Below are 23989 nucleotides of genomic sequence, written 5' to 3' on the forward strand. Positions count from 1 at the left end.
ACATTGCTGCAGCATAATTGAACCCCAAGTCAAAATTGAAACGTGTCAAAGCCATTCATTTAGTTTACCATTCAGATTGCCAGATCGGCCCCCAACGCTTAGCTGAGGGAAATTGTGGTTCATTTTGCCATTGCGTTTCAGACATGTAGTCCGTCAGATGCAATCGAGGAATTGTCATTCAGAGAGGAGGTAGAAATTGAGCATTAACACACATGCAGAAGCAACAGGCATGTCAACACATGATCATGCCAATAGACAATAAATAAGATCAAGAATACATCTTTGAGATTCTAGAGGAAGCTAATCCAGTGATGGAGATGCTCCCGATAGAACTGGATTAGTAAAATGGAAGCAGGCAAGACAAAGTTTGGTTGCAGAGATTCAAATACAATTTGCAATAAGTCATTATCTGGGAAAGAACGTTAAAAAAAACCTGAAGGAGGCAGGCAGCAGATCAGCAATTTGCATGAGAGTGAGCTGAGAGAAGAAGTCTTATTCCACTTTAGTGCCATTGATTCACTATGAAGCAACCATGCGATTGAATGATTGATTGTTGGATTGAAATATGCATTCAACTGGTTACTGTGGGAGAAAGGATGAACTAGGCCAGGAACTATAAATGATTTCAAAAAGGTAAAAGGGCCCTGAATCTTGGTCAGCATTTTCTGCCTCCGTACCTTGTCCTCTGTAGAATCTTTCTCTGACTGACGCCATCTACACTCACCAATAAACCAGTCTTGCACAGTCACACATAGTTTTTCTGATTATGATATTGTCACCAAGGTGGCAGCGGCAGCAGGCAGAGGAAAACAATGGTGCTGGTGAGTGGGCTGGGGACTTACCTCCTGTGCCCTTTGGGGGTTCTGCAGGAGGCTGCAGGAGGCACCCTGGAGCTCGGCGGCTGAGGTGTGGCCGTGTGAGGCGAGGGATGGCGTATGGAACCAGGCAAGGCAGAATTTGGTTGCACATGTTTAAATACATATTGCAATAAGTTATTGACAGGGAAAGATTATTAAAAAGAAAAGCTGAAGGAGGCTGGAAGCAGATCAGCAATTTACATGAGAGTGGGCTGATGGAAATCTTAATCCACTTCAGTGCAATTAACTATGAGGCAAATATGGGATTGATTGTTTGCTTGTTGGATTAAAATATACATCACGGAAACAGGCCCTTTGGCACGCCGAATCCATGCTGACCGTTGATCAGCCATTTACACCAGTTCCATGTTATCCCACACTAATATTAACTCCGGACCGTTTAAGATCATTTTACATAGGAACGCCAGACCCGCATGTCTTTGGGATTTGACCCGCAGGTCTGCTTCCTTACCTTGTCATCTGGAGAATCTTGTTCTGACTGACCTAAAAGAGAGAATGAAATAAACATATCAGAAGAGTTTTTGAAAGCCCCATAATTACATTCACACGAGATCAAGCAAGCCCCTTGCACTGTGATTCTAACAAACCTGGAGCCTCAGTTGTTCTCTCTTCATCATTCACAGAATATTCTTCCTGCCATTGCAAAGTTTGCCCTTGTCCCATGGCCCCAAAACTGTAGTTATTCCCAGAATTATTTTCCTGGAAGAGAGCAGGATATCAATTGTTTATCAAAGGAATAGAGTTGCTGTTGCCTGTGGCTGGAGACGATGCAAAGATCAATGTTCCCGCAATCTCCTCTCTTACCTCACTCAATTGCATGCGATGGATCCCATCAGGTCCTGGGTTTTTATCCACCATATTCCTCGTCAACACCTCCTCCTTCGTAATCTTAAACTGCCCTTGCACATCAGGATTGTCCACACTGATATCGCTGTCCTCCATGTCCTTCTCCTTGGTGAAAGCAAATGCAAAATACTTGTACCACGCCTACATCCACAGACTCCAAACACTAATTCCTTCCTTTATCCTTGAGTGGTCCTACCTTCTCCCTGGTTTGCCTGGACTATGAACAAGAGGGTTTTCGGCACTTTATGCACATTGCTGCAGCATAATTGAACCCCAAGTCAAAATTGAAACGTGTCAAAGCCATTCATTTAGTTTACCATTCAGATTGCCAGATCGGCCCCCAACGCTTAGCTGAGGGAAATTGTGGTTCATTTTGCCATTGCGTTTCAGACATGTAGTCCGTCAGATGCAATCGAGGAATTGTCATTCAGAGAGGAGGTAGAAATTGAGCATTAACACACATGCAGAAGCAACAGGCATGTCAACACATGATCATGCCAATAGACAATAAATAAGATCAAGAATACATCTTTGAGATTCTAGAGGAAGCTAATCCAGTGATGGAGATGCTCCCGATAGAACTGGATTAGTAAAATGGAAGCAGGCAAGACAAAGTTTGGTTGCAGAGATTCAAATACAATTTGCAATAAGTCATTATCTGGGAAAGAACGTTAAAAAAAACCTGAAGGAGGCAGGCAGCAGATCAGCAATTTGCATGAGAGTGAGCTGAGAGAAGAAGTCTTATTCCACTTTAGTGCCATTGATTCACTATGAAGCAACCATGCGATTGAATGATTGATTGTTGGATTGAAATATGCATTCAACTGGTTACTGTGGGAGAAAGGATGAACTAGGCCAGGAACTATAAATGATTTCAAAAAGGTAAAAGGGCCCTGAATCTTGGTCAGCATTTTCTGCCTCCGTACCTTGTCCTCTGTAGAATCTTTCTCTGACTGACGCCATCTACACTCACCAATAAACCAGTCTTGCACAGTCACACATAGTTTTTCTGATTATGATATTGTCACCAAGGTGGCAGCGGCAGCAGGCAGAGGAAAACAATGGTGCTGGTGAGTGGGCTGGGGACTTACCTCCTGTGCCCTTTGGGGGTTCTGCAGGAGGCTGCAGGAGGCACCCTGGAGCTCGGCGGCTGAGGTGTGGCCGTGTGAGGCGAGGGATGGCGTATGGAACCAGGCAAGGCAGAATTTGGTTGCACATGTTTAAATACATATTGCAATAAGTTATTGACAGGGAAAGATTATTAAAAAGAAAAGCTGAAGGAGGCTGGAAGCAGATCAGCAATTTACATGAGAGTGGGCTGATGGAAATTTTAATCCACTTCAGTGCAATTAACTATGAGGCAAATATGGGATTGATTGTTTGCTTGTTGGATTAAAATATACATCACGGAAACAGGCCCTTTGGCACGCCGAATCCATGCTGACCGTTGATCAGCCATTTACACCAGTTCCATGTTATCCCACACTAATATTAACTCCGGACCGTTTAAGATCATTTTACATAGGAACGCCAGACCCGCATGTCTTTGGGATTTGACCCGCAGGTCTGCTTCCTTACCTTGTCATCTGGAGAATCTTGTTCTGACTGACCTAAAAGAGAGAATGAAATAAACATATCAGAAGAGTTTTTGAAAGCCCCATAATTACATTCACACGAGATCAAGCAAGCCCCTTGCACTGTGATTCTAACAAACCTGGAGCCTCAGTTGTTCTCTCTTCATCATTCACAGAATATTCTTCCTGCCATTGCAAAGTTTGCCCTTGTCCCATGGCCCCAAAACTGTAGTTATTCCCAGAATTATTTTCCTGGAAGAGAGCAGGATATCAATTGTTTATCAAAGGAATAGAGTTGCTGTTGCCTGTGGCTGGAGACGATGCAAAGATCAATGTTCCCGCAATCTCCTCTCTTACCTCACTCAATTGCATGCGATGGATCCCATCAGGTCCTGGGTTTTTATCCACCATATTCCTCGTCAACACCTCCTCCTTCGTAATCTTAAACTGCCCTTGCACATCAGGATTGTCCACACTGATATCGCTGTCCTCCATGTCCTTCTCCTTGGTGAAAGCAAATGCAAAATACTTGTACCACGCCTACATCCACAGACTCCAAACACTAATTCCTTCCTTTATCCTTGAGTGGTCCTACCTTCTCCCTGGTTTGCCTGGACTATGAACAAGAGGGTTTTCGGCACTTTATGCACATTGCTGCAGCATAATTGAACCCCAAGTCAAAATTGAAACGTGTCAAAGCCATTCATTTAGTTTACCATTCAGATTGCCAGATCGGCCCCCAACGCTTAGCTGAGGGAAATTGTGGTTCATTTTGCCATTGCGTTTCAGACATGTAGTCCGTCAGATGCAATCGAGGAATTGTCATTCAGAGAGGAGGTAGAAATTGAGCATTAACACACATGCAGAAGCAACAGGCATGTCAACACATGATCATGCCAATAGACAATAAATAAGATCAAGAATACATCTTTGAGATTCTAGAGGAAGCTAATCCAGTGATGGAGATGCTCCCGATAGAACTGGATTAGTAAAATGGAAGCAGGCAAGACAAAGTTTGGTTGCAGAGATTCAAATACAATTTGCAATAAGTCATTATCTGGGAAAGAACGTTAAAAAAAACCTGAAGGAGGCAGGCAGCAGATCAGCAATTTGCATGAGAGTGAGCTGAGAGAAGAAGTCTTATTCCACTTTAGTGCCATTGATTCACTATGAAGCAACCATGCGATTGAATGATTGATTGTTGGATTGAAATATGCATTCAACTGGTTACTGTGGGAGAAAGGATGAACTAGGCCAGGAACTATAAATGATTTCAAAAAGGTAAAAGGGCCCTGAATCTTGGTCAGCATTTTCTGCCTCCGTACCTTGTCCTCTGTAGAATCTTTCTCTGACTGACGCCATCTACACTCACCAATAAACCAGTCTTGCACAGTCACACATAGTTTTTCTGATTATGATATTGTCACCAAGGTGGCAGCGGCAGCAGGCAGAGGAAAACAATGGTGCTGGTGAGTGGGCTGGGGACTTACCTCCTGTGCCCTTTGGGGGTTCTGCAGGAGGCTGCAGGAGGCACCCTGGAGCTCGGCGGCTGAGGTGTGGCCGTGTGAGGCGAGGGATGGCGTATGGAACCAGGCAAGGCAGAATTTGGTTGCACATGTTTAAATACATATTGCAATAAGTTATTGACAGGGAAAGATTATTAAAAAGAAAAGCTGAAGGAGGCTGGAAGCAGATCAGCAATTTACATGAGAGTGGGCTGATGGAAATCTTAATCCACTTCAGTGCAATTAACTATGAGGCAAATATGGGATTGATTGTTTGCTTGTTGGATTAAAATATACATCACGGAAACAGGCCCTTTGGCACGCCGAATCCATGCTGACCGTTGATCAGCCATTTACACCAGTTCCATGTTATCCCACACTAATATTAACTCCGGACCGTTTAAGATCATTTTACATAGGAACGCCAGACCCGCATGTCTTTGGGATTTGACCCGCAGGTCTGCTTCCTTACCTTGTCATCTGGAGAATCTTGTTCTGACTGACCTAAAAGAGAGAATGAAATAAACATATCAGAAGAGTTTTTGAAAGCCCCATAATTACATTCACACGAGATCAAGCAAGCCCCTTGCACTGTGATTCTAACAAACCTGGAGCCTCAGTTGTTCTCTCTTCATCATTCACAGAATATTCTTCCTGCCATTGCAAAGTTTGCCCTTGTCCCATGGCCCCAAAACTGTAGTTATTCCCAGAATTATTTTCCTGGAAGAGAGCAGGATATCAATTGTTTATCAAAGGAATAGAGTTGCTGTTGCCTGTGGCTGGAGACGATGCAAAGATCAATGTTCCCGCAATCTCCTCTCTTACCTCACTCAATTGCATGCGATGGATCCCATCAGGTCCTGGGTTTTTATCCACCATATTCCTCGTCAACACCTCCTCCTTCGTAATCTTAAACTGCCCTTGCACATCAGGATTGTCCACACTGATATCGCTGTCCTCCATGTCCTTCTCCTTGGTGAAAGCAAATGCAAAATACTTGTACCACGCCTACATCCACAGACTCCAAACACTAATTCCTTCCTTTATCCTTGAGTGGTCCTACCTTCTCCCTGGTTTGCCTGGACTATGAACAAGAGGGTTTTCGGCACTTTATGCACATTGCTGCAGCATAATTGAACCCCAAGTCAAAATTGAAACGTGTCAAAGCCATTCATTTAGTTTACCATTCAGATTGCCAGATCGGCCCCCAACGCTTAGCTGAGGGAAATTGTGGTTCATTTTGCCATTGCGTTTCAGACATGTAGTCCGTCAGATGCAATCGAGGAATTGTCATTCAGAGAGGAGGTAGAAATTGAGCATTAACACACATGCAGAAGCAACAGGCATGTCAACACATGATCATGCCAATAGACAATAAATAAGATCAAGAATACATCTTTGAGATTCTAGAGGAAGCTAATCCAGTGATGGAGATGCTCCCGATAGAACTGGATTAGTAAAATGGAAGCAGGCAAGACAAAGTTTGGTTGCAGAGATTCAAATACAATTTGCAATAAGTCATTATCTGGGAAAGAACGTTAAAAAAAACCTGAAGGAGGCAGGCAGCAGATCAGCAATTTGCATGAGAGTGAGCTGAGAGAAGAAGTCTTATTCCACTTTAGTGCCATTGATTCACTATGAAGCAACCATGCGATTGAATGATTGATTGTTGGATTGAAATATGCATTCAACTGGTTACTGTGGGAGAAAGGATGAACTAGGCCAGGAACTATAAATGATTTCAAAAAGGTAAAAGGGCCCTGAATCTTGGTCAGCATTTTCTGCCTCCGTACCTTGTCCTCTGTAGAATCTTTCTCTGACTGACGCCATCTACACTCACCAATAAACCAGTCTTGCACAGTCACACATAGTTTTTCTGATTATGATATTGTCACCAAGGTGGCAGCGGCAGCAGGCAGAGGAAAACAATGGTGCTGGTGAGTGGGCTGGGGACTTACCTCCTGTGCCCTTTGGGGGTTCCGCAGTCCACTGCAGGAGACACCCTGGAGCTCGGCGGCTGAGATGTGGCCGTGTGAGGCGAGGGATGGCGTGTTCGTACGTCGATACGTCCCGTTGGAGGAGTTGGCGGGGTGGTCCGTCAGAGGCCCTGCAGCAGCCTGGGGCTCCATTAGATAGGGCCCTGCTCCAAATGGATCGGACGCGGCCTGCAGTGGCATAGAGTAGTGGAACAGCAGTGGAGAACATCAACATATTGCCTGGCCAGGCTGATCCTTTCAACTCCAACCCAGTGCCGCCGCCAGAACAACTGGCCTTTGCGGCAAGTTAAGACGAACATTTTTAAACAACTCACAACTTGAAGGGTACAAGACACCAGAAATTTACAGCAGTGCAATCTACTATTCTGACATTCTTATACTTAAATATAATTGTACCTCATGTACTGTGTGATTGTTACCGAACTGTTTGGAAAAAACAATTTCACTGTAACTAGGTACATGTGATAATAAAGTGCCATTGAACCAAATAACGGAGAAAAGATACACAGTAACTGAGACATAAACTCCAGCAAAATTAATGCATTTATGCATTTCCTACCTTGTTCACTGGTAATTTTAGACCCCATTCGTTGTAGTCAACCTAAGCAAAAAAAGACCTGCTGTTAAACAATGAAACTAATATGATTGCACTTACCAGGGGAGATCTTTATCCCTGATGACTAAAGATAACAGCAGCTGATCATGTCATCATGTCGCAGATGTACATGGTTCTGTTGACTTCAATGTTTTGATGGATGCAGCCAGCAGTCACTGATCTTGCATGAGTTTAATACGAGCAACTCAACACAGTTCAGTCTTTGATAGAATATGATTTTGAAAGCAGCTTCGTTTAGTTTAGTTTTTAGTTTAGAGAAACAGTACGGAAACAGGCCCTTCGGCCCACCGAGTCAGCGCTGACCAGCGTTCCCCGCACACTAACGGTGTCCTGCACACACTAGGGACAAGTTACAATTTTACCTAGCCAATTAACCTACAAACCCGTATGTCTTTGGAGTGTGGGAGGAAACCGGAGCTCCTGGAGAAAACCCATGCAGGTCACGGGGAGAACGTACAAACTCCATACAGACAGCACCCGCAGTCAGGGTCGAACCCAGGACCCTGGCACTGTAAGGCAGCAACTCTACTGCTGCGCCACCATACTGCCAGTTTGGTCCTTTTCCTTTTAGACAGGATAAACAGATGCACATTGCATAAAAGATTCCAACACTATGCCAATAGTGTTACACCAGAAATATATGTTATTCGTGCAATTAAGCTGCCAAATGCTGGGAAGTACCAACTTGAAGTCACAGTTCCATGTATTTGCTGTTTTAACACTCCTTGACACAGACATAGACTGCAGAGCCCAAAACCTGAAACCACACAATCCATTGGTGACACCAGTCGGTTCTTTATCACCTCTCCCAGAGATGGCATAGTTTTAGTAAAAGTGAAGAAAATAATGACTGTATTGTCTAGGTATCATACTTGTGGGAGGCAGGCTGGATTAATCAGAGTATCTAGAGCTATCTACCACTCAATGCATCAGAGCCACAGACATTGACCCCTGTTCAAACATCTTGCCAAACATGCCTAAACTAAAAACCCAGTGAAAACTCAAAAGACCTGGACGGTGTAACTTTTTGGCGTAATATTGAAGCTTGTCTCTGCATAATATATTACATGCTACAATCTCAAACAATGCAAAAACAAGGAATGGAAGAACAACAAAATTGAGTGAGAGTTAGCGACCTCAGTGAGATAATGTAGAAAATTAAAAGTCTGTGTTTTAAATAAATGAATGTTGCTAGCAGTTACTACAGGGAATGCTTTTAAGCCCCTCCGGTTCTGTAAATCACAGCACAAATGCCTAATGTAAATGGCACTATTGCGGAATGCGCCATAAATTAAAACTCATTGCTATTTTTAACTAAAACCAGACAAAGTGGACCCGTTGGGCCCAAACCTCTCGTGCATTGGTGCAGGACCCTGTCCTTCCCCCCCCCTCCCCTCTCCCTTCTCCCCCCCCCCTCCCCTCTCCCTTCTCCCCTCTCCCCCACTCCCCCTTTCCCCCTCCCTTCCCCTCCTTTTAAACTTTAAAATGTTAAAGTTAAAAATATAACACCGATTTCAATAAATCTACTTGCATTATCACTAAAGTGACAATTGTGAGTAAGGTGGGCCTAAAATTGTCGCGATATCGTGTACCGTTTTGGCTGAAGTTCAGTCACAAATAAGATAACAAACGAGAGTTTTAGTATATAGATAAAAGCACTAATGACAAGCATCTTACCTGAGATTTTTTAAATTTCAAATCTGATGGAAGATTAATGCAATCATTAATTTTCCGATATTGCATATAGTTGTAGTCAAATTCAAATCGTTTTAGTTGAAATGTAAGAATTTGTGGCAACTTCTTAAAATAATATCTCTGCAAAATGCAAGGTGGAGATTAACCTTTTTTTTACTGTTTCATCAACACAAGGCAGAAATTTGAATAAATGGTCGCATTTCAAATGTCCCAACCGTCCACCACTTTGTATTATATATCCTTGGCCTAGATTGAGTGGGTGTGGAGAGGATGTTGTCAACTAGTGGGAGAGTCTAGGACCAGAGGCTATAGCCTCAGAATAAAAGGACGTACCTTTAGGAAGGAAATGAAGAGGAATTCCTTTCGTCAGAACGTGGGGAATCCGAGGAATTCATTGCCACAGAAGGCTGTGGAGGTCAAGTCAATGGATATTTTTAAGGCAGAGATTGATAGATTCTTGATTAGTGTGGGTGTCAAAAAGGCAGGAGAATGGGATTGAGAGGGGAAGATAGATTAGTCATGATTGAATGGTGGAGTTTGGAATGGTGGAGTAGATTTGATGGGCCAAATGGCCTAATGCTGCTCTGATAACTTATGAATTTATGAGAATATATTGCAAATGAACCTGCATGCTGTGGTTACACAGACCCTGCCAGTGAAGACACTGTGCTCACATCCAGCAATAACTAAGGGCTAAGAACTGATTTCACCTTGAACAGGTAATGAAGAATTAGAAATACCAGGATGACCAATTCAAAAAAACTTACTGATGTTGATTCAGTCTTTTCCCCACAGACGTCGCAATAACATTTGTTGTCACCTTCCATCGTTTCCACGCTCAAAAACGCGCCAAGAGATTCTTCCTTTACCAAGAAACAGATCAGAATAGAAATGTTCCTGTACATGTGTAAAACACGAGGCATTGAGTACAAGAAGTAGACATTATGCCAAGGGTGTACAAGTTGCTGAGACTGCAGCTTGAGTATTGTGGGTAGTTTTGGTTGCCATAAAATGGGAAGATTGTGATTCTTCCCAGAGAGGGTGCAGAAAACGGCATTGCTGGGACTGGAGGGCCAGAAACAGAGAAACATAGAAAATAGGTGCAGGAGGAGCCCATCGAGCCAGCACCACCACTCATTGTGATCATGACAGATCATTCACAATCGGTAACCTGTGCCTGCCTTCTCCCCATATCCCTTGATTCTACTATCCCCTAGAGCTCTATCTAACTCTCTTTTAAATTCATCCAGTGAATTTGCCTCCACAGCCTTCTGTGGCAGAGAATTCCATAAATTCACAACTCTCTGGTTCAACATTTTTCTTCTCACCTCAGTTTGAAATGGCCTCCCCTTTATACTTAGACTGTGGGCCATGTTTCTGGACTCCCCCAACATTCGGAACATTTTTCCTGCATCAAGTTTGTCCAGTCCTTTTATAATTTTATACGTCTCCATAAGATCCCCTCTCATCCTTCTAAACTCCAGTGAATACAAGCGCAGTCTTTCCAATCTTTCCTCATATGACAGTCCCGCCATCCAAGGGATTAACCTCGTTAACCTACGCTGCAGTGCCTCAATACGCTGCAGTGCCTCAATAGCAAGGACGTCCTTCCTCAAATTAGACCAAAACTGTATACAATACCCAGATGTGGTCTCATACAACTGCAGAAGGACCTCTTTGCTCCTATATTCATATCCTCTTGTTATGAAGGCCAAGATGCCATTAGCTTTCTTCACTGCCTGCTGTACCTGCACGCTTACCTTCAGTGACTGGTGCACAAGGACACCCAGGACTCATTGCACCTCCCCTTTACCTAATCTGACGCCATTGAGACAATAATCTGCCTCCTTGTTTATGCCGCCAAGGTGGATAACCTCACATTTATCTACATTATACTGCATCTGCCATGCATCTGCCCACTCACGCAACCTTTCCAAGTCATCCTGCATCCTCCTAACATCCTCTTCACAGTTCACAATGCCACCCAGCTTTGTGTCATCTGCAAACTTGCTAGTGTTACTTCTAATTCCATCATCCAAATCATTAATTTTTTTTTGTAAATTGTTGTGGCCCCAGCACTGACCGAGTCTTGCGGCACTCCACTCGCCACTGCCTGCCATTCTGATAAGGACCCGTTTATTCCTACTCTTTGCTTCCTGTATGCCAACCAATTCTCTATCCATGTCAATACCCTACCCCCAATATCATAGAATTAGACTGGAGGACTGAGCGGAGGTGTTCAGTGAAACGATCGCAAGACCAAGCACAGGCTCGGCGATCGTTTCGCTCAACACCTTAAGCTACCTGATCTCTCAGTTGCTCAGCACTTTAACTCCCCCTCCCATTCCCAATCTGACCTTTCTGTTCTGGGCTTCCTCCATTATCAGAGAGAGGCTCAGCACAAGTTGGAGGAACAGCACGTCATATTTCACTTGGGTAGTTTACACCTCAGAGGTATAAACATTGACTTCTTCAACTTCAAATAGCCCTTGATTTCCCTCTCTCTCCATCCCCTCCCCTTCCCAGTTCTCCCACTAGTCTTACTGTCTCCGAATACATTCTATCTGTGTCCCGCCCACTTCTCTGACATTAGTCTGAAGAAGGGTCTCAACCCAAAACATCACCCATTCCTTCTCTCCAGCGATGCTGCCTGTCCCGCTGAGTTACTCCAGCATTTTGTGTCTACCTACTGATTTCTCATGATCTGTTCCTTTCCATTAAAATTTTACTCACTACAGTATTTGGACTTTTTCCAAGTCTAAACTCGTGCAGGTCATTGATTACATTTTCCAGCATAACTGCTGGGAAACTCCAAATGTTCAACATATTTGACTTGCACTTTTTAAACTTACCATACATTTAAACTTTACAAAAGTATTAGCTGAACACATAGATAGAGGTATATCAAGGAAAAGATTCTCGTTGTCCAACGGTTCCTTGCATTTTGAACACATAATTGAGTGAACCATCGTGACCTGATAAATCTGAAAGACACAAGACAATGAAGAAAATTGAGCTTATGGTCCATGAGTAGGAATTTAATAATACTGAAAAGAAAAACAATATTTTAAAAATCACATTATAAAATTTATTAAGGAATAAAATTACTTGTGAACAAACGCCTTGTCCGTGCTTGTGGCACAGTGGCGCAGCTGTAGAGCTGCTGCCTCACAGGACCAAAGGCCCCGGTTTGATCCTGACCTTGGTGCTGTCCATGTGGAGTTTGCACATTCTCCCTGTGACAATGTGGTTTCCTCCGGTAGCTCCGGTTTCCTCCCACATCCCAGACATGCGGGTTTGTAGGTTAATTGGCCTCCGTAAATTAACTCTAGCGTGTAGCAAGGGGCCGCGAAAGTGGGATAACATAGAACTAGTGCGAACGGGTGAGCTATGGTCAGTGTGAACTCAGTGGGCCGAAGGGCCCGTTTCCATGCTGCACCTTTCAATCAATCTTATTTAGCCCCATACGGAACTTCACATGGAGTTTGGCGCAAAGGTGAGAAGTGGTCTGTTATTGTTCTCTCTGTGAGTCTGAGCCTAGATGACTCTGAGCCTACCAATACGTCAAAGCTTCAACCATTGCCTAGTGATGAAAATTGTTCTGAGGATTACAGAAGTGACTGATGGGATGGATGTAGGTGTCTTTCAGGGTTTGGGCACATGGAAATGAACTAATGGTTTGATGGAGGTGCTAATTTTTCATCAGGTAAGTAATAAAAACGATCAGAGGAACTTTAACTGTACTGATCGAGACATATTGGTCAACTATCTGTATTTCCTTCCTCATGTCGCCAAGCATGCATTTCAGTACCAAATCATTCAGTGGAGCATGGATGGGGTATGCTAACCCAGAGGAAGATCGGATATTCTGCACCCATGGTGTGTACCGCACATGGAGATTTGAGCTCATTGAAGGAGAGGCAATTGTAGGGGATGCTCTCATTTCAATCCTGCCACCAGGAGGATGGTATTGGAGTCTGAAACTGTGACTTCCAGGTTCATGAACTGCTTCCACCCAAGAACCACCAGACTCTTGAGATCTACAAACATAAACTAAACTATGAACTGTCTTGGTTGCATGAAGGACTGCCAGTTTTTAGCAATAAAAAGGGTTTTTAATTCATTGTTTTTTTTTTGTTTATTATGTTATCTATGCATAATATGCTGACTTCTCTTGGATAGGTACCCTAGAGCTCCGCAGAACCAGGCTAAGATTATTGCCATTTACAAGGAGATTCACAAAATCACGCCATCAAATCTTCCCTCATCCCAGAGCACCAACCGCCATGAAACAAGACAAAATACTGGTCCCTACATCATCAACTTGCTAAATTTAAATAAACTTTGCTACCAATATTCCCTTTACCCAAGGATGATAAGGGAATAGAATATGTTACCACCCATCACACGTGCCGCTCCTGATGTTCAGTCATTTAATAAGGGGATTGAGCAACTAAATCTCCTCAACCTGGTCATAAAGGCCCACTTCAAAATTTAATCACTCATCTACTCACTCCAAACTGTGCGAGATAACCACTTATGAGGTGTTTGCGTAGTAATCAACCAGAACCAGGTGAATCAAGGACCAGAGGACCCAAGTTTAAAGTGAAGGGGAATATATTTAATAGGAATTTGATGGGTAACTTTTTCACACAGAGGATGGTGGGTGTATGGAACAAGCTGCCAGGGGAGGTAGTTGATGCTGGGACTGTCCCAATGCTTAAGAAAGTTAGACAGGTGCATGGTTTGGAGGGATATGGACCAAACACAAGCAGGAGGGACTCATGTAACCGGGACATGTTGGCAGGTGTGGGCATGTTGGGCACGCTGTATCACTCTATGACTCTAAACAGAGGCACGTTTAAAAGCTAATTATGTCGAGTACAACCACGGATCAATCTTACCTTCAGAATATTGTTCTCCTCGTCCATTCTGGTGCTCAGGTTGCTCATCAGATTACGGAAACATACTTCAATATCGTTCTGTTTGGAAACTTTACAAAATTGTTCAAAAATGTTGAAGTGAGCATGCAAGTTTAACAAATACCTTAAAAACATTAGCATCGATTTCCTGGTAAGTACAGATAACAGTAGATTATATTTTCTTGAGGATTAATTGTAAAATATGAATTGCATAAATAACCAAAGAAATGCTGGGAATACTCAGCAGGTCAAACAACCTCTGTGGAGAAAGGAAAATAGAGGTGACATTTCATGTTGACGATCTTTCGCCAAATTGTGATGGAAGATTGTCAACCTCAAATATTTTCTATGTTTTTTGTAGAAATCTCTCCGGCCCCATTGTGACTGCACTAACCATCAACTTGCCCTGCAGTCAATTTTCAAAACCATCGTCGCTATCTATAATACCATCTAGGTGAGCACCAAATCAGCTTTGCAGAGCAATGGTGTTACCAAAAGGTTTTTTTCCCCCCATGCTTCCATGAATGTACAATTAATTTGCAAGCATTTTTCTGCCCATTTATTGCCCATTCCGAACTGATCTTGAACTGATCTATGCCATTTTAAGAGTCCATCACATAATCACAGAACTGATCTAAGCTATTTTAAGACCCATCACATCAAAGTCCATCACATAATGGGGCCATATGTAAGCTAGAATGGCAGTGTTCTTCCTCTAAAGAACATTAGTAATCTGGATGGATTTTTAAGACAACCAGTAGCTTTTGTGGATATTATCCGTGAAACTGGCTGGGTTTGTCTTCCAAATGAAACAATTTAAATTCTGCATATTTGGAATTTGAACTCAGGTCTCTGAATTACATGTCCAATGTTTTAACAACTGTGCTACCATGGCAATTGTAAGGCCATGACTCGTAATTGTAATTTCACGCCCATAAACATGTACACCCCTACAGTATTGATAATATATGATTGAACTTTTAGGCTTTGGATTTGCCCTTCCTTCGTGACTCTACAATACTGGCTCCACTCATGGACCAACTTAATTGTAAATAGATCAATAGACACAATTCAAACAATTGGAAAAACACTTTTTAAAATATAAAAGAGCTGCTAGCTGATGAAAGCACTGACTTATCTCGTGCTTACCATCTAATTGCAAACAGGTGGTCAACTTTTTTGTACACACGGAGTTAGTCTGTTCACTTGTTAATTGTTTAAACAATTCTTTCAGCGCAACAATGAAAAGATCTGGACTTTGTGATCTGGAAAACAAAATGAAATAGGTAATTTCAAAATTGATTTTAGCCTCCGAATAAATAGCAATCATATTTAAAACAGGAATAACTACTTGGGCACATAAAACTTCAAGGAATTAAATTTCATGCTTCAATTCTCAAATTGAAAGTGCAAAAACTTGCAACACCTCTTATACGAGCTTCCAGGTAGTTAAGGGGCTGCAAGATAGGTAGAAAACATCTTTAATAGAGACACAAGGAACAGCAAATGCTAGAATTTGGTGCAAAACCAAAGTGCTGGAGGAACTCAGTGGGTCAGACAGCTAATGCGATGGGAATGGATAGGCGATGTTACAGGTCAGGACCCTTCCTCAGACTTTAAATGAAGGGGCTAATTTTTTGGATGGTATCCCACTTCGCGTGATAGAATACTTTGTGCATCCTCATGGATATTGATTCTCTTATGTTACAGTTTGAAATTGGCATTCTAATTTTCTAATGTATGATTCCATAACGTGAAAACCACATGTTACATTTTTCAACCTGAACACTGTGGCAGTGCAGCTTAGACCCATGACATTGACCCTTGGCAATGGACCCTTGGTTTCAAAGCCACAGGTATAGATTTGTTTTTAATTATTTCCAACACCTGTACGTGCAAATGTTTGGCATGACTCCCTTTGCCTGCCACATTCAGAACGTTGCAAGTGTATTTTAGGCATATGCAGAGTAGTTTGCATATCAAGCCCCAAACTGGTTTAGAGTCATAGAGCACAGAAACATGCCCCTGTCCAACTTGCCCATGCTGGCCAACATGTCCCATCTACACTTGTCCCACCTGCCTGTGTTTGGCCCATACCCATCCAAACATGTCCTATCCATCTACCTGTCTAATTGTTTCTTAAATGTTGCAATAGTCCCTGCCTCAACTACCTCCCCAGGCAGCTCGCTCCATACACCCACCACTCTTAGTGTGAAAAAGTTACCTCCAGACTCCTCTTTCCCCCTGAAACCAAAAATTTGAAAAACCTGATTCAGCTAACACTAAATATTAACCTCACATAGAAAACCTGAAGTGTGTAGGAAGGAATTGCAGACGCTGGTTTACATTGAAGGTAGACACAAAATGTTGGAGTAACTCAGCGGGACAGGCAGCATCTCTGGATAGAAGGAATGGGTGATATTTTGGGTCGAGATCCTTCCTCAGACTTGGAAACCTGGAGTTCAATGACAAGTAGAAATCCCCACCTTCAATCTTTGAATAAACTGTGCCTTCTGTGAAAAGAACTAAACTCAGAATATCTATCCCATACATATTTTAATTTCAAAATAATCTTGTAACGATCAAATAATTTTCATCTTTCTAATTTCTACATCCATTTTTTAAATGTAGTTTGCCAATCAGGATTGAATAATGAACAAGCAAAAAAAAACACAGCTGTTGTAAATGATCAATTCTTTAGACTTTAGAGTTACAGCACGGAAACAGGCCCTTCAATCTGCCAAGTCCACGCTAACCAGCAATCACCCCATACACTGGCACAATCCTACACACTAGGGCCAATTTACAATTTTAATGAAGACAATTAACCTGCAAACCTGTATGTCTTTGTAGTGTGGGAGGAAACCAAAACATCTGGAAAAACCCCACATGGTCATAGAGAGCGTACAACCGCTGTACAAACACCCGTAGTCATGATCAAACCCTGGGTCTCTGGCACTGTAAGGCAGCAACTCTACTGCTGCACCACTGTGCTGCCCTTTTTCTCATTTCTCACCTCACAGTTTCTACTCAGCTTTCTGAGTATTTCCAATACTTTCTGTTTATACATTAGTACTGAATAATACACAGCTTTGAGTTGTGGGAATCTCCATCACATTCCCTCCCCTAATAATATTTTACTTGCAATTTTCTGGGTTGCATTATCTTTTCCAAATATCAGTTCACCATCAATTTATAAATTCTGATTTTTTTTGTCAAACAGAATATTTACTTTTCAGAAAAATCTCTACAAAGAATTACCACAAATATAGTAGTCAATAGAAACATTTTTTCTACGTAAAAATATAGCGGTGAACAGAAACAATATTTATTACATAAAAATGCTACAAATAGAGTGGCCATCTTACCTGCTAATGCAATCTTTAACTTCTTGAGTCATGAACCATGTTTGAAGTAATGTGTTCAGATAACATGTGGCTCCCTGATTATTCAATCCGACAAAATTAATTTCTGAATTTGATCCTGAGTAATTTGAAGTGAAAGGAAAAGTTGTTTTTTGAATCCCAGTAGTATCTATTCTGTTCAAGGTTTTTCCATTGCAATTACCTACATAATTGTCACAATGTAAGAAAGCAAAAAGGTTTAGCTTGGGCCAAAGGGGATGAGATTAATTGAGATGCTTTGCCCAGTTGTTGAAAGCAGACTTCAGAAAAGATTTTAACAGGATTTTGAAAAAAAAGAATATAGAGCATTAAAGAGAATTATTCAGGGAATATTAAGGATCAGGGATGCAATGGTTGACTGAATGATCACCTCAGAGAGCACAGTGAAATGAGGGTAGGGTCAAGTGTTACACAAATAGAGACTGGTGTCAGGGGTTATGGGGAGAAGGCAGAAGAGTGGGGTCGAGAGGGATAGATAAGCCACGATTGAATGGCAGAGTAGACTTGGTGGGCCGAATGGCATAATTTTGCTCCCATAACTTATGAACTTATGACTGCAGGCAAATGTACAGACAAGCACAGAAGGCTAGGTTGAGTGAGATCACGGTGAATTGACTGAAAATGGCAATCAATAAGATGAACGTATATATACTTACAAAACATAGAAAATAGGTGCAGGAGTAGGACATAAAGCCCTTCAAGCCAGCACCACCATTCAATATGATCATGGCTGATCATTCAAATCAGTACCCTGTTCCTGCTTTCTCCCCTTGGTTCTGTTAGCCCCAAGAGCTATATCTAACTCTCTCTTGAATACATCCAGTGAATTGGCCTCCACTGCCTTCTGTGGCAGAGAATTCCACAGATTCGCAACTCTCTGTGTGAAAATGTATTTCTTCATCTCAGCCTTAAATGGCCTACCCCTTACTCTTAAACTGTGACCCCTGGTTCTGGACTCCCCCAACATGGGTAACATTTTTCCTGCATTTAGCCTGTCCAATCCCTTAAGAATTTTATATGTTTCTATAAGATACCCTTTCATCCTAAATTCCAGTGAATATACACCCAGTCAACCCATTCTTTCATCAAATGTGTAAATTTCCCCGGTGCGGGACAAATAAAGGAATATATTATTATTGTATCCATTCTTTTATCAGATGGCCTAATTTATTTGTTCCCTCCGTCTTAGAACACTAATCCTTGGGTGTTTTATCTCATTGTACTTAGAATTGAATCTTCGACATCTTACCCATAGCCTTTCCCCAAACTCTGAGAAAAATAAACATTTCAGACATATGGAACCGTGGAGGATTTGAGATGGAGATGGTCGGACCATGAGGGTGACTACACGCATCCACACCTCTGCTATTCCTATTAGGCTTTAAACTAGGGATGCCATCTATCTCACTCCCAAATACGGGACAAGGTGACATCACCACCCCGCGCCCCACGCGGGCGGCCATGTGCTCCCGTTCCACCAATTTTTTTTAGATTTTTAAACTTTTATTAAATTCGTATCTTTTGTAGGAAAAAAAATTCCATATATATCTACATTATTTCAATCAATGTCTTTTCTGCATAAAAATGAAGGTCCATTTCCTGCTTTGTTCAGAATGATTCCAGACGCCATTGTCAGCGATGCACTTTGGTTTACTTTGCCCGGTTCAGAACCTGCCCAGTATTTTTGCCATGGTCAGGGCTGGGACCCTGTGACTGCGGCCTCCGCTCTCTCCTCGCCCTCCTCCGTAGCCCTCGGGTACAAGCAGGGCTCGGCCACTTGTGAATCTGTGGAATTCTCTGCCTCAGAAGGCAGTGGAGGCCAATTCTCTGAATGCATTCAACAGAGACCTAGATAGAGCTCTTAAGGATAGCGGAGTCAGGGGGTATGGGGAGAAGGCAGGAACGGGGTACTGATTGAGAATGATCAGCCATGATCACATTGAATGGTGGTGCTGGCTCGAAGGGCCGAATGGCCTCTTCCTCCACCTATTGTCTATTGTCCCATGGGGGCGGGTTTGCCGCCTCCGTACCGGCGGGAGAGCCAGGCCTGGTTCCAGGGGAAGCAGCTGGAGCCAGGGTCTGGGCCTGGGCATGACCGGGTAACCTTAGCCTGAGTTGAGCCAAGGGGAAAGGCAGCAGCAGCAGCGGTGAAGCCGGGCGTTGGTGGAGGTGGAGGCCGAGGCCTGGGCCTGGCGCTGGGCCTGCCCTCAGATCCCCCTTACCCCCCTCCTCTCCCCGGCCGGCTCAGTGCCTTCCCCACACTGCCCAGAGTCCAGTGGCATCAGCGCAGCAACATTCTCTGGCCCCCCGAGGGCTGTCAGAGGGAGAGCTACCGCTGTCTATCCACCGCACTGAACATCCCCACACCGGGACGGGACAGGGCTCTTCCCCATCCCCGCTCCACCAATGATGGTCACCCAGGCCGGGAGGCGGTGTCCATGCCTGCAGCACCCCCACCCCCCCCCCCCAATTCGGTTGATCTACACTGTATTTTGAGGGTTTGCCAGCGATGTTTCTTTACCTTGGTTCTTGCCAATTGGCCAACTCATTATACTCTTGCATTCTGCAAAACATTACCAAAAATGTTATGAAGTCATCACACACATCAAATAGGGGGAGAGGGGAGGGTGGGGAGGGGAGAAGAGGGGGGGGAGAAGAGGGGGGGGGAGGAGGGGGGGGGGAGGGGGGATGAGGGGGGGAGGAGACGGGGGGGGGAAAGAGGGGGGGGGAAGAGGGGGGGAGGGGGGTCGAGGGGGGGAGGAGGGTGGGGGGGAGGGGGGGAGAGAGAGGGGGGGAAGGGGGGGGAGAGGGGGGGAAGGGGGGGAAGAGAGGGGGGGAAGAGAGGGGGGGCGAGAGAGGGGGGGAAGAGAGGGGGGGGAAGAGAGGGGGGGAAGAGAGGGGGGGAAGAGAGGGGGGGAAGAGAGGGGGGGAAGAGAGGGGGGGAAGAGAGGGGGGGGAAGAGAGGGGGGGAAGAGAGGGGGGGAAGAGAGGAGGGAAGAGAGGGGGGGAAGAGAAGGGGGGGGAGAGAAGGGGGGGGAGAGAAGGGGGGGGAGAGAAGGGGGGGAGAGAAGGGGGGGAGAGAGGGGGGGAAGAGAGGGGGGGAAGAGAGGGGGGGAAGAGAGGGGGGGGAAGAGAGGGGGGGGGAGAGAGGGGGGGAAGAGAGGGGGGGAAGAGAGGGGGGGAAGAGAGGGGGGGAAGAGAGGGGGGGAAGAGAGGGGGGGAAGAGAGGGGGGGAAGAGAGGGGGGGAAGAGAGGGGGGGAGAGAGAGGGGGGGAGAGAGAGGGGGGGAGAGAGAGGGGGGGAGAGAGAGGGGGGGAGAGAGAGGGGGGGGAGAGAGAGGGGGGGAAGAGAGGGGGGAAGAGAGGGGGGGAAGAGAGGGGGGGAAGAGAGGGGGGGAAGAGAGGGGGAGAGAGGGGGGAAGAGAGGGGGGGGAAGAGAGGGGGGGGAAGAGAGGGGGGGGAAGAGAGGGGGGGAAGAGAGGGGGGGAAGAGAGGGGGGGAAGAGAGGGGGGGGAAGAGAGGGGGGGAAGAGAGGGGGGAAGAGAGGGGGGGGGGAAGAGAGGGGGGGGAAGAGAGGGGGGGGAAGAGAGGGGGGGGAAGAGAGGGGGGGGAAGAGAGGGGGGGGAAGAGAGGGGGGGGAAGAGAGGGGGGGGAAGAGAGGGGGGGAAGAGAGGGGGGAAGAGAGGGGGGGAAGAGAGGGGGAGAGAGGGGGGAAGAGAGGGGGGGGAAGAGAGGGGGGGAAGAGAGGGGGGGGAAGAGAGGGGGGGAAGAGAGGGGGGGAAGAGAGGGGGGAAGAGAGGGGGGGAAGAGAGGGGGGGAAGAGAGGGGGGAAGAGAGGGGGGGGGGAAGAGAGGGGGGGGAAGAGAGGGGGGGGAAGAGAGGGGGGGGAAGAGAGGGGGGGGAAGAGAGGGGGGGGAAGAGAGGGGGGGGAAGAGAGGGGGGGGGAAGAGAGGGGGGGGAAGAGAGGGGGGGGAAGAGAGGGGGGGGAAGAGAGGGGGGGGAAGAGAGGGGGGGGGAAGAGAGGGGGGGGGAAGAGAGGGGGGGGAAGAGAGGGGGGGGGAAGAGAGGGGGGGGGAAGAGAGGGGGGGGAAGAGAGGGGGGGGAAGAGAGGGGGGGGAAGAGAGGGGGGGGAAGAGAGGGGGGGAGAGAGGGGGGGGAGAGAGGGGGGGAGAGAGGGGGGGAGAGAGGGGGGGAGAGAGGGGGGGAGAGAGGGGGGAGAGAGGGGGGGAGAGAGGGGGGGAGAGAGGGGGGGAGAGAGGGGGGGAGAGAGGGGGGGAGAGAGGGGGGGAGAGAGGGGGGGAGAGAGGGGGGGAGAGAGGGGGGGAGAGAGGGGGGGAGAGAGGGGGGGAGAGAGGGGGGGAGAGAGGGGGGGAGAGAGGGGGGGAGAGAGGGGGGGAGAGAGGGGGGGAGAGAGGGGGGGAGAGAGGGGGGGGGAGAGAGGGGGGGGAAGAGAGGGGGGGGAAGAGAGGGGGGGGAAGAGAGGGGGGGAAGAGAGGGGGGGAAGAGAGGGGGGGAAGAGAGGGGGGGGAAGAGAGGGGGGGAGAGGGGGGGGGGAGAGGGGGGGGGAGAGAGGGGGGGAAGAGGGGGGGGAAGGGGAGGGGGGGAGAGGGTCACAAATTGCTGGAATAACTCGGCAGGTTAGGAAACCATGAAGAGGCGACGTTTTGAATCGGGACCCTTCTTCAGTCATTGGGAAGTTGGCCACATACAACAGGGTTAGGGTTAAAGAAGGGTCTCGACCCGAAACGTCACCCATTCCTTCTCTCCTGAGATGCTGCCCGACCTGCTGAGTTACTCCAGCATTTTGTGAATAAATACCTTCGATTTGTACCAGCATCTGCAGTTATCTCTTACATACAACAGGGTAATGGAGAGAGAATTGATTTCCGCAGAATTAGTAAAATATCGCACACGTTTTGCAAAAGTGCCTCAATTTGACAAGTCGAGGATTCGTCTGATCGTTGGTTCAATGCTGAAAGATGTGTCTTTGCGGTAGCGCGGCTATGACCAAACAACAACTTACTCTTATAAAGGGCCAACGGCTTCCAGTTGACAAACCGGACCACGAACTGGCAAAACGCATAAAGCCACTTCAGCTTCCGCACGATAATTCTGCGAATAGTTTTAAAAGGCCACATCAGTAAAACGGCGCTTCTTTTTATATCGACGGAACCCGACCGCTCTCAACCTTTTTCGTTATTTTACAAAAACGAAGCTTGGACTTTCGGTTTCGTTTGTTCTGTGAACCATACGACTGTCTACACGGAGCGAAAGGAGAAGGAAGTTCAAGTTTCAATTTACTGTAATTGGCCCCGTGTTGCAAACAAGGTGAACGGCAGAGTGTTGCTTTGTTGGGATTTAAAACCAACCTGCTTTCCTTCAAACTGAGGTTCCAGGTGCTGGTTCCCTGGTGTCTGTTGTCATCGATTATGTTTTTGGATCCTTTAGGTTTGATTTGAGTTTATTATTGTTATAAGTTCATTTGTTCATAAGTGATAAGAGCAGAATGAGTCCATTCAACCCATCGAGTTTACTCGGCAATTCAATCATAACTGATCTATCTTTCCCTCAACCCTATGCTCTTGCCTTTTCCCCGAAATCTTCAATACCCTTACTAATCAAGAACCTGTCAATTCATGCTTTCAGGACATCCAGGTTCAGGAACAGCTTCTTCCCTACGGCCATCAGGATATTATATACTACAACCTCCAATAAGGTTTCCCTTATCACCGTTACTTTTTTGCATATCTTTCATTCGTTGTTCTTTATCTCTCTACATCATCATCTACATCTCTCGTTTCCCTTATCCCTAACTTGTCTGAAGAAGGGTTTCGACCCATTCCTTCTCTCCTGAGATGCTACCTGTCCCGCTGAGTTACTCCAGCTTTTTGTGTCTGTCTTTGATTTAAACCAGCATTGCAGTTCCTTTCTACACAACCTCCAATAAATTCTGAACTACATAGACTTGGGGGCCTTGGTTTTGTCTTTTTGCACTATAATTGTTAGTTTTTTATGTGTACTGCATATATAGATGTATATATGGATGTCTTTTATGTGTACTGCATATATAGATGTGTGCGTACAATACACACACCTATATATATGCAGTGATGGGATGAATAAAGTTCAATCGTTTTATATATATATATATATAAAACGATAGGACTTTATTCATCCCATATATATATAAATAAAATGACATAACGATATACACTGATGAGCCTAAACATTATGACCACCTGCCTAATATGCTGTTAGTCCTCCATTTCTTGCCAAAACAGCGCCGACCCACCGAGGCGTGGACTCTACAAGACCCCTGAAGTGCCCTGTGGTATCTGGCACCAAAACATCAGCAGCAGATCCTTCAAGTCCTGTAGGTTGCGAGGTGGAGCCGCTGTGGATCGGACTTGTCGATCCAGCACATCCCACAGATGCTCAATCGGATTGAGATCTGGAGAATTTGGAGGCCAGGGCAACACCGTGAACACTTCATCATGTTCCTCAAACCATTCCCGAACAATGTGTTTAGTGTGGCAGGGCGCATTATCCTGCT

General features: G+C 45.4%; 1 protein-coding gene across 6 annotated transcripts in view; it reads right to left on the reverse strand.

The window, feature by feature from the left end:
• LOC144599650 (uncharacterized) overlaps positions 1-22630 on the reverse strand; it is a 39815-nt gene extending 17185 nt beyond the window's left edge. For 2 of the 6 annotated variants that reach the window (XR_013548019.1, XM_078410810.1), the window contains exons 1-19: positions 22460-22630; positions 19959-20000; positions 17402-17600; positions 15183-15298; positions 14016-14104; positions 11964-12095; positions 9879-9974; positions 9094-9231; positions 7360-7401; positions 6762-6968; positions 5629-5775; positions 5412-5523; positions 5276-5307; positions 3656-3802; positions 3439-3550; positions 3303-3334; positions 1683-1829; positions 1466-1577; positions 1330-1361 (exon numbers count right to left, since the gene is read on the reverse strand). Coding sequence is in view for 5 of the 6 variants with exons in the window: in XM_078410810.1 (XP_078266936.1) it covers positions 1330-1361; positions 1466-1577; positions 1683-1829; positions 3303-3334; positions 3439-3550; positions 3656-3802; positions 5276-5307; positions 5412-5523; positions 5629-5775; positions 6762-6968; positions 7360-7401; positions 9094-9231; positions 9879-9974; positions 11964-12095; positions 14016-14104; positions 15183-15298; positions 17402-17600; positions 19959-20000; positions 22460-22574 (2049 nt within the window). In the remaining variant the exon portion in view is untranslated. Of the gene's footprint in view, positions 1-1329; positions 1362-1465; positions 1578-1682; positions 1830-3302; positions 3335-3438; positions 3551-3655; positions 3803-5275; positions 5308-5411; positions 5524-5628; positions 5776-6761; positions 6969-7359; positions 7402-9093; positions 9232-9878; positions 9975-11963; positions 12096-14015; positions 14105-15182; positions 15299-17401; positions 17601-19958; positions 20001-22459 lie in introns of those variants that run through there. The other 4 variants (XM_078410811.1, XM_078410812.1, XM_078410813.1 and 1 more) reach the window with 4 other exon arrangements.
• Positions 22631-23989: the final 1359 nt, after the last annotated feature.

Source organism: Rhinoraja longicauda, chromosome 13 (genome assembly GCF_053455715.1).
Source record: "Rhinoraja longicauda isolate Sanriku21f chromosome 13, sRhiLon1.1, whole genome shotgun sequence".
Lineage (NCBI taxonomy): Eukaryota > Metazoa > Chordata > Chondrichthyes > Rajiformes > Arhynchobatidae > Rhinoraja > Rhinoraja longicauda.